Genomic DNA, 10,109 nt, shown 5'->3' with positions numbered 1-10,109 from the left:
TTGAAATAAATAATAATATTAGATAAATGCTTCAAGACTATCTCTTATTACTAGAATGCAGAGAAATTGTTCAATTGTTTCTTTACTGTGCATCAAGAACAAACTGGTGGAGGAATAGATTAACATGTACACAGATCACCATGGATGGAAACAAGCAGTTATCTTACTGTTTCCTCCAAGTCATGGATCATCTTTTGATTAACTGGATAGATTGTCTCTTAAGGTTGCAACTTATACACAACTTATTGCATCAACAATTTGCCATCAACACATGAACTGAAGTTCCAGATTTGCAAACTACAGCCATTTATTATCACTGTAACTTTATGGATTCAGAACTGTATACAGACAGGAAAGTTACAAATAGGAATGTTAAGATAAAATGATAATAATGATTAGATACTTGAAGGGTGTCATTTATTGAGTTACTCCTCGAGAACAAATTGATGGGAGAATACCTTATTCTATGTGCTAAATCACCACGGATGGAAACAGCCAGCTGACTTATTCTATGTACAAACATCGCGATAGAGCAACTATTATTACCGAAAATCAAAATTGCCATCAGAAACATGGGGTCTAGCTTGAGTAGTCCACCGATCTGATTACAAGATCTGCAGCCCTTTTTGACTCCATGATAAGCTCAGCATTCGGCCGGTCATTGTACGAAATCTGATTCACAAGACAAATTTTGAGACGGCAAGGAGTTGTAGTGTTCAGAAATTCTATGATTAGAAAGATGAAAAAATATGTATTCATTGAACCGAAAACTTCTTATGTAGGTTTTCCTATGGTATAACAATATAATCAAATAGTCCTACAAAGCAGGCACCATGAACGAACCATTTTTGGCATAAATTGTTTATTAGATGAAATATGCAGGTCTAAGCTAATGCATAGGGTTATAAAGTAAACATAAGACACTGAATGAGCCTTTTATGTGGCTGTATGTAAGCAGCATATGCTTGTTCTTGTGTGAGAGGCAAGAATGGAGGACGATAATTACCCGCCATGCTGCTACATCTGGCTCTTTCCCTGGCAAACAGTAATAGAGCAGGAAATGGAATTAGATACATAAATTATAGTGCATCTCAAAGGAGCAAAGCATTGTGGATGGGCAAACCTGTGCCAATATGCCTCTGGAGCACTCTTTGCATGGAGACATCGATGTCAATGTCAATGAACCTGAGACGATAAGGTTTGGCCATTAGAAACACGATTTATCCCTTTTGAGATGAGGAAACAAGTGTGTGTTGTGTTATATGAAACTGAAGAGCTACATAGATTTAGTATTTGTGACAGATGAAATTGTATTTCTCTCAAATATGGTTGTGAAACCTGCATACTCACCATTTCTCATCGAACATGTCTCTAATTTCCCTCCAAACATCTTCTTCCAGTAATAAATAATTCCCTTCGACGATCACTATTTTGTGCCTGACAAAATCATAGTAAGTAGCAAAAAGCATGGGTCAAGCACCATCTGTATCACGGTAAAGTAGCAAAATTGTGTAGAAGTTATGACAGTTGTAGGGTCCATTCTCATCGAAACTACAGAAGTGGAAACAGCGAGGTTAACGTCTGATGAAGATTAACAGCAGAACAATCACATACCATCATAGGGTTAGGACACTGCTTCAAAGAAAATAGGCTTAGGACATTGTAATGCTATTTAGCAGAAAGGATACGCAAAAAATCAAGTTGCTCCATAAGGTACTATGGTCGGTAGTTCAGCATCATTAATTTTCTGTGAAGAACTTGGGCAGCTTTCACATTTCAATCAAGTCAGCTAAGAAACATGTCCGTGTACTCTGCAAAATAACTTACTGCGGCTTTACAAATATGTCATTCTCAACTGGGTCACCAACGCCATGATCGAATGATGGAGCATAAACTGACCCCTATAAACCAAGATGTTAGCCCGAAAATATTTACTGCTACAGAGCTCATATAATTTGACAATGAAATTAGTAAATACCTCTTCCTTTAGGGTCTGTAGGCATTTCAGAAAAAGTGATGGACTGAATGTCCATGGTGCTAAATTTAACAAATCAAATGTCAATACTTTGTGAAAACAATATGTTATTAAAATATAAGAAGCACAGAACCCTTCTCACCTCCTCTTCTTGCATGTGCTTCTTTTGGATCCTAAAGACACCATTGTGTCAATAACTTTAGAAGAAGAAAAATAGAAAATGGATTTCTCAACAGAGAACAAACCTCCATTGCATCAAGCTGGGATCGGTAAAGGTGGAAACCATCCATGGGAAGCATTGTCGCAATATCTTCATTTGAATTCGGTGAATCATCTTTTGCATGCTTCTGAGACCAATGCATATTGACGCGTCGAACCACTTCAGAGGCAACAGTAGACTTGCCTGCACCAGGTGGGCCAGCCAGACCAACAATATATCTGTTCAATATTTGAGAGTGGTATTATTAAGTGGATCAGCACAGTAGTGATTCAATAATTTCTATCAGAGGAGAGCTAACATAAACTATTGTTCCAGTGATTTCATCAGATTTTTTCATTTACCATCTTAATTGTTAAATATAGCAGTTGCCCAGAAAAGGGAAATGAGAGGAGAAATAAAATGAGAGGAGGACAATCTACATTGATAAGGTTCATTGTTATGCCTTAAATAACAATTAGACATAGATGCCTTGTTTTTCAATGATATGCACATCTTAAAGATCCACTGTATTTCAGACTCAACATGTTTGTCTGACTAGGTGCTTCTAAGGTATTTAACAGACAGTTCTTCTATAGCATTGGACCAAAAATATTGTGTTCAGTTAACCAGCTCCTGTTTGAATCTAAAATAGGTTGGGCCGAAAATATTACGTTTCTGTTTGCTTCTAATAGCAAACAGATAACAGTGTATACTTGTTGATAAAAATGCTCAAGAATCGATGTTCTACGGCTGAAGAAACATATAAATAATACAGGTACAGACTGTTGCGACGGAAATAATTCACTATGTCCCAAACAGCATTTCTAAAAACAGCTTACTTTGAATCAAGATTATCGATACTCTTCGAGACAGAAAGAAGGTGCTCAGCCAAAGCATCATATACTTCCTCCATTGACCTTCAAGTTTAAAATTAGAGAACTTCTATTAGCATCTCAAGTCATGCAATGCAACTCAACCATTGTTGCTCAAAATTGAAAAGATGTACCGCCATGTAGCTACTCTAGATATAATCCAGTTTAAATTACTGCTGAAGAAAGGTGAGAGATAATCACAGCATATTAACACATCTTGGTAGTTTTCCCCTTCTTTAAACATGAAAAATGTGCACTGACTGATAGAGAAAATAGCAAAACTAGCTCCTTGTGGTGGCGGTTTCGACCAACGTTTGATTTCCACGTCTTCAGATCCTGATCTGGCAGCTACAGGATTGCTCAGGCTCAGGCCAGGGCAAAATCCCTGCTCAGCTTGCCAATGCTGGCAGCGGCAACACTTGCAAGTGTCGTTCCCTCCTTGGAGGCGCTGCCGTGGCCTCCATATCAATATGTGCCCCTCTTCGAGAACCGCAGGAAACAGTAGGTCTGACTCCTCGGATCGGACGGCGCCGGCGCCACACGGCGTCGTTTTCCTTCTTGAAGGCACCGTCTTGTTTGCTCGTGGCGTCCCTAGTGTTGGTTTTGGGGATGTTGGATGTCACGTTGGTTTGGGCTGCCTCTCAAGGCGTGGCCTTCCGTGGCACTATGTACGACTTCTTTTTTTTTGCGGGAACACTATGTACGACTTCGATGGTGCTTCCCCCATATCTTCTGCTTCCGGCTAGGCTGGGTCCTGCAGCCCACTTTGCCGATCTTCTGCCCCTCTTGGTGGGGGTACGTTGATCCAGTCGAGTTTGGAGCCGTGGCCGCGCAGCGGGGGTTCTTGTGAGGTCGTGACGTGGTCTGGGTAGCTTGAGTCCGGACTGGGGGGGGGGGGGGGGGGGGGTGAGCATCCCATGTCTCTCTGCTCCGGGCACCATGTTTTGCATACTCACTAAAAAAAATACTTCACTGGTGACATGAGCTAACGTTCTTATGTTTTAGAATATTCCTTTCCCCTTTGTATCCAGATTTCTGGTGCTAGTTCGGAAGCTATTCTTGAAAACATAAACAACTTATATGTTGAGTATATTGGATGTAGTAACGTCTTATATTTGGGACGGAGGGAGTAGTTCTTGTGTTCTGCTAGATTTTCCCTCAAATATAACTTTTGGGGAATGTGCTAGATGCCCTAAAGACCAACTTGGTAAATTAAAATGGGCCAATTCTGACAGTGTGGTGATTGTTTTCCTTCATAAATGACACTTGCAACTTACTTGGCTTCTATCTGTGGAGCTCCTTGTCTCTGATAGCATGCAATCTGGAAAACAATGCTGGAGTCAAACATCGCAAAAAAAAACACGAATGATAGAACTGCGTGAGAAGAAAAGGCCGCTCACATTGTGCTTCTTCTTCCATGTAGCCCGAGTAACTGGCTGACGAAATGCGGGCTGAAAGCTCACACTCAGTGAGGGCATTGCCTTGGTCACTTTGCTTCTCACGGCGAAACTCCTACAAGATGTGTATCCTGAAGAGGCAGGGACATTGCACCTTTGAGCTATTCAGCAAAGACAGATAATCAGAGACATGGTTTGTAGAATCAGTCTACGAATCAGCCGCCGCCTACGAATCAACCGTACGCAGAGCAAAGCCTCGCCGGCGATCCCCGCCGCAGCTCGTCGTATAGTCGAAACCGGCGCCGGGGACGGAGCAGTAAATCGCGGGGCTGAACCACCCTACTTGCTAGCCGGGAAGATGAGAAAGAGAAGGGGGGATGGTCATAGATCACTTACGAGGCGAGGCGAGCCGGCGAAGATCAGCCGGCGGCCGGAGCAGCCGCGCCTGAGCCGCCGTGGGGCAGGCGACGGAACCCGACAGCTCCATGGCTCCTCTCTGGATCGAGGAGCGCGTGCTGTTCTTCCAAAGTGAGATTAAGCGACAAAAACGCTGCAGTTGGTTAGACTGGATTATCCAGAGGATTAAGTAAGGATCAGAATCTTTTCATTCCTATCCGATTCAACTCCACTCGGTTCCGATTCAGAAAGCGAGGGACTGAATTTCTTTCAGGAAAAAAATAAAATAAAACAAAAGAACAGGTGGAACTTTCCATCTGGGCCCCTCGTACTAATCTCAAATGCAAGTGCATCCCCAGGACCCGACTGTAAAATTGCCCCAGCTCACACTGGGAAATCCACACCAGACAGTGTACGCTTGCAGTCTTACAGTTACAGCAGCATCCATTTGGAAACAAGAGACTAAATAAATCGGCAGGAACATGACAAAAATAATATATGGACACACCAATAAATATTTAATTTATGTCATCATTATTTTCCAGGACGAACCAAGGGTGCTAGGCTACACACTACACCATGCCCTTATTGTCCAACAGAAGAATTCAGCAGGGAAGAAACAAATGAGATTTTTGCAGAGAAACAAGAACAGTAGAGCTTACAACACCAGTAGGCTCAGATTATGTGCCCTCAGCCAGCCTTACAACATCACAGCCTAACTAATCTTCCTTTCCTGTGCCCCCCTAGGTTGTTGGGACTGCTAGCTATTCGGCTGGCTCTGCAAGTGACTGCCTTGCTTCAGCTCAGATGTGAACCGCGCACTGGCTTCGCCGCGACTCGCCGCACCATTTCTCGTCCTCAAACTGCTGAAAAGGGTTCGCAGTAAACGAATGTGAGTGATCAGTGTCAACAGAGAAGCGATGAACCAACAAGTGGATGCAGATTGGTGAGGGTTGCAGCATTGCAGGTGCAGTTCATTACCTGTTCTAGCATGAATTGTGGGACTTGCACCCGCTTCGAGCCATCCGCAAGGCGCTTGCAAGGCATGCGAGGCTCGGCTGCTGCAAACTCGTTCAGAACCTGGCAAAATTTAGAGTGGCAACTCGTTCAGAAACAGGAACATAAGATTTATGGCAATACCCCCTATATTTCAACCTAAGATTAAGACGAAACTTGACAATTGATGTTGCAGCAGCTAAGGCTTTTCTCATCACACGGGAGGTTAGAAATTGGCAGTACCTGGTTTCTGATTGCTCCGATTAACATATCACGGCATCCAGTGACATGAACATCTTTCAAGCTTGGACACTGAAGAAGCAACCGTTCTGCAGAAAGTTTCACAGGCTGTAAATACTCATGCACTAACCATTTATAAGTTTGGACACTGAAGAAGCATCTACAGAGTAGTTCGGTACCGACCGAACAAGAAAGAATTAGGATGTCACACCTGGATTCAGATTTATGCAGGAGTTGAGGTTCAGATCATTCAGCTCTGGACAATTTACACATAGGGCCTGTCATGCATGAAGAGAACAGTAGTAAGAACATAGCTTCATTTTGTACGCAAACAAGAATACAAAAAAATAGTAATCATGAATTTTTGAGCACTTACATCTATTCCAGAACAGCCCCAAAGACTGAGTTTCTTCAGATTAGCATGCTTTATAATCAACTTTTGGTAAGTTGGTTGCTGCTTCCTTGTGATTTGTAGTTTCGAGCAAAACCTAATCCCTCCATTGAGATCACCAAAGTATGATCGGGGTGCTTCAGGCTGCACATTGGCACATAAGCTCTTGCCACAGTCCATGAGCTGAAGAAGTGGCAACTGCGCTGTGGCCACCTGGACCCCATCTACAGATCACATGAACATGAAAACTTTTAGATATTTGCTGCTATGGGCAATGTGATATTTCTGAAATCCCTAGAACAAAGGAGCACAAGCAATGTTAAGGTTCAAACTTACATGAGGTGATATTTGGGCACATCGCAAGGAGCAGTCTAGTTAGGGTATCAGGGAATGCCTTGCTGACCATCCCAAGCCCATTATCAGTGATACAAGATCTGGAGATTAAGCATGCCATGTTGGTTTAGGCTTTATTTTGCATGATTTAAACAAAATATCTCCAAACCATTAGGCTTCATAAAAACCAGCACATACCCGCTTAAATCAAGCAACTCCAAGCTTGTAAAAGAACGAACAATAGATGCAACAGCTGCATCTGTTATTTTTTTACCTAGAAGCAAGGACAGCATGCACAAACCCCTGATGAAACAAGAATAAAATATAAGATGGTCGAAAAGAAATAAGCAAGAATAATATTAAAGTTCAGTCGGCTCAATTTCTGAAATTTGAGCAACAATCCATATGAACAATAGCAATATGTGAATTTACCTGAGATTAGCACTCCCAAGAGCAAACACAGCTTCATTGCACAAGTGAATTGAGGAGATGTGCAATTTTCTCAAATTTGAGCAGGTGCGGCCCAGACTATCCATCATACTAATCAGGTCAGTAGAATCATTATCTTGTTGGGAAAAAATCAGCGAGAGTTCACTCAAATTTGGACAGTTTATGACCTGTAAGAAAATAACACCCTGGTCAATTTATAAAACAGCATACGAAAATAAGTCAACAATTGTAAAAGTGTGTCAACTTACAGATTTTGTAAGGGAGGAAAGATCTGATAGCCAAAGGGTTGAAAGGCTTGTAGAGTTTATATTAAGAAAACCAAGACCACTACAGCAATCTACTTTAAGAACTGTGAGAGACTTCTTCTCCGAAATAAATCTAGTAAGCTCATCCCTGTTTAAGAAAACAAGTGTTTGTTAAAAGATCACTCAGTCTTATAATCATCTAATCTATCCATAAACTGTCCTGTATAAGTTATTTTTCAGATCATGTAAATGGAGGCAATGCACAGCGTAGCAAGGCAGCGTATGGCAGCATGAAACAACATTCTGATCAGTAAGCACCTTCAACCAATAGTACTGAACAGTTTGCTAGTGCACATTAGTGAATGTGTGTATCATTTACATCTAAGACAACATTAGAAAGCATATATTTCAGAGGACAAAATGCATGAAAAGATAGAATATAACGGGATTTGTGATTTAGGGATGAGGTTCAACATACCCAGTCATCCGGTTGACTGCACTATCAGCCATGCTTATCTCCAGAGATTGCATGTTTGGGCAGGAAAATGCAAGGCATGCAAGCATTGTGGCATCAACATCACTGCATCAAATGTCCAAAAGAACATGGTAATTAGAACATAACTCTCAGTCAAGAAACTGAATGGAACTTTTTGGCCAAAAATAGGTTGGAACATGTGTGGTCTAATCATGACTAAAGTCCCATAGAACTAGATCAAGTTGATGACCCCATTGCAAGAAGAACCATACTAGATTTCATTCAGTATGACAAAACTAATCAAAGTTTCTAACTAAATGTAAGGTTCAGAGAAAAGAAAAAACAGATCTGCCTATTGTACTTTGCATAATTAACTTATAAAATCCCCTGAGGTCATTGGATCAGGAAATATTTTCTCCAAACAAAAAACTGTGACAAAACTAACCAGAATTATACATTTACTTGTATAAATTGCAGCACAAAAACTGAGCTAGGCAGGCATATCTACAAGAGACTTGTGCCCACTTGCACTAACAATGAAATATTCAGCATGTTGCTGATCTAGCATTGGGCACACCGCACACATTATGCATCAAAGATACCACGAACTCTCAGTCACAGATCAAGTCAGGCACCAGTCAGGGATCATATAACGACCTCGCGGTACCATGACTGGATGTATCCCCAAGAAAATCGCATCAAAGAAGCAGATCGGGTTCGCCACAACAAGTCCATTTCTAAAAAGCAGATAAGATTCGCCACAGCAAGTCCATTTCTAAAAAGCAGATCAGATTCGCCACAGCAAGTCCATTTCTGAAAAGCAGAACAGGTTCGCCACAGCAAGTCCATTTCTAATATCTACCATGTCTAGATACCTTTCTTCCTGGAGAATTGCTTACTTGTGTATAGATTCCGATCGGGCACCGATCAAGGGTCCACAATGGTGCGGGATCTCACGGCGCCAGATCGGATCACACATTGGCAAATTGGGTGTAGATCGGGCGTGTTCATCCGTTAGTCCGTCTAAGCGATGGTGAATTAAGCAAGAACGTTCGGTCCGTCGTCCCATTTCGACCAAGATTAGTTGGTTACAGAGATCTGCTCGTGGATCGGCCGGATCGGGTTCGTTTTTTGTGCATTTTCCTAACCTTTCCATGCGGAGCACGAGCCTGGACAGCGCGGGGCACCGCGGCAGCAGCGTCCCGATGGTGCTAACGCCGGCAGCGCGGAGGCGGAGCTCCTCGGCCCCCCGCCAGACCCGCCTCGCGCAGTCACGCCACCCGCGGCTGACGGCCGCGGACGCCGCGACTGCCCTCGGGGCGAGCCGCCGGAGCACCTCAATGACCACCTCCCCCGGCACCCGCACGCCGGAGCCGACCGCCACCAACCCCTGCCTCACGACAGCACCCGACTCGGGCTCCGAATCATCCACGTCCACCACATCCACCCTCGCCTTCTTCTCCGGGGGGCGGTGCGGCGCCGGATACGCCACCGCCACCGGCGTCGCGTCCAGCGCGCCCCCCGCCGCCGCCGCCTCATCGAAGTGGAGCGCGCGCCTCGGCTTGTGCTCCGCGGCCGGCGCGGCCCCAGCCCCGGCGGCAGGGGGGCCGGGGATGGAGCACACGTGGCCCTTCTTGGGGAGCCCGCAGCGGCCGCAGTTGTAGCTGCCCCGCTTCTTGGCGACCGCCGGCTGCGCGGGGGCGGCGGCGGCGTCAGGCGCGGGGACGACGGACAAGGCGTCGGAGCTGGCCATGGGAGCGGAGATCTGGGGCTGGGGCTAGGATGGGACGGACGGGACCGGATGGGATTGGGTAGCCAGGGTAGGGTTTGATGGGGGGAGTGTGGAGAGGCGAGGAAATAGAGGGTGGGGCGAGACAGACAGGGCGGGAGAGGGGCGCGGGGTTGGCGCCATTTCTCTGGCGCGCGAGCTCTTTCTTCCCCTCTTTTTTCCATTTTTGGTTCGGTTTTTCGGGTTGGCGCCGCGCGCGGAGGCGGACGCGGGGCTCCGGGGGTTTTGGGTGGTTTGGGTTCTACGGTGGCTGCATGTGTGCGGGCCGAGTCAGACTCGATCGGATCGGAGCGCCCCGTAGGCTCGGTCTTTGGCTGCGTGCGGTGCGGACGGGGTCTTCCAGCTGGGCGG

At 44.8% G+C, this 10,109-nt stretch overlaps 1 protein-coding gene across 4 annotated transcripts; it reads right to left on the bottom strand.

Moving 5' to 3' along the window:
- Positions 1–289: 289 nt before the first annotated feature.
- LOC123110436 (F-box/LRR-repeat protein 17) lies at positions 290–9,881 on the bottom strand. Of its 4 annotated transcripts, none has more exons than XM_044530939.1 (21): positions 9,118–9,881; positions 7,973–8,074; positions 7,498–7,642; positions 7,232–7,416; positions 6,998–7,102; positions 6,803–6,900; positions 6,452–6,690; positions 6,287–6,353; positions 6,079–6,164; positions 5,821–5,919; positions 4,840–5,702; positions 4,447–4,604; positions 4,324–4,367; positions 3,014–3,091; positions 2,221–2,413; positions 1,979–2,148; positions 1,828–1,901; positions 1,351–1,437; positions 1,124–1,185; positions 1,007–1,035; positions 290–672 (listed from the first exon to the last, which is right to left on the bottom strand). In XM_044530939.1, exons 1-11 carry the CDS (start codon positions 9,720–9,722, stop codon positions 5,643–5,645), a joined length of 1,791 nt encoding a protein of 596 aa, XP_044386874.1. In that variant the 5' UTR covers positions 9,723–9,881; the 3' UTR covers positions 290–672; positions 1,007–1,035; positions 1,124–1,185; positions 1,351–1,437; positions 1,828–1,901; positions 1,979–2,148; positions 2,221–2,413; positions 3,014–3,091; positions 4,324–4,367; positions 4,447–4,604; positions 4,840–5,642. The 4 variants fall into 4 exon arrangements, with proteins under 4 accessions (XP_044386874.1, XP_044386873.1, XP_044386876.1 ...); XM_044530938.1 differs by having other exon boundaries at positions 4,840–5,705; positions 9,118–9,877; XM_044530941.1 differs by lacking the exons at positions 5,821–5,919; positions 6,079–6,164; positions 6,287–6,353; ... (5 more) ...; positions 7,973–8,074; positions 9,118–9,881 and having other exon boundaries at positions 1,979–2,037; positions 2,118–2,148; positions 4,447–4,574; positions 4,840–5,113.
- Positions 9,882–10,109: the final 228 nt, after the last annotated feature.

The sequence above is a fragment of the Triticum aestivum genome, chromosome 5B, assembly GCF_018294505.1.
Source record: "Triticum aestivum cultivar Chinese Spring chromosome 5B, IWGSC CS RefSeq v2.1, whole genome shotgun sequence".
In the NCBI taxonomy this organism is placed as follows: domain Eukaryota; kingdom Viridiplantae; phylum Streptophyta; class Magnoliopsida; order Poales; family Poaceae; genus Triticum; species Triticum aestivum.
Note: the sequence above shows the minus strand (reverse complement) of the source record. Positions and strands in the feature narration are given on the sequence as shown.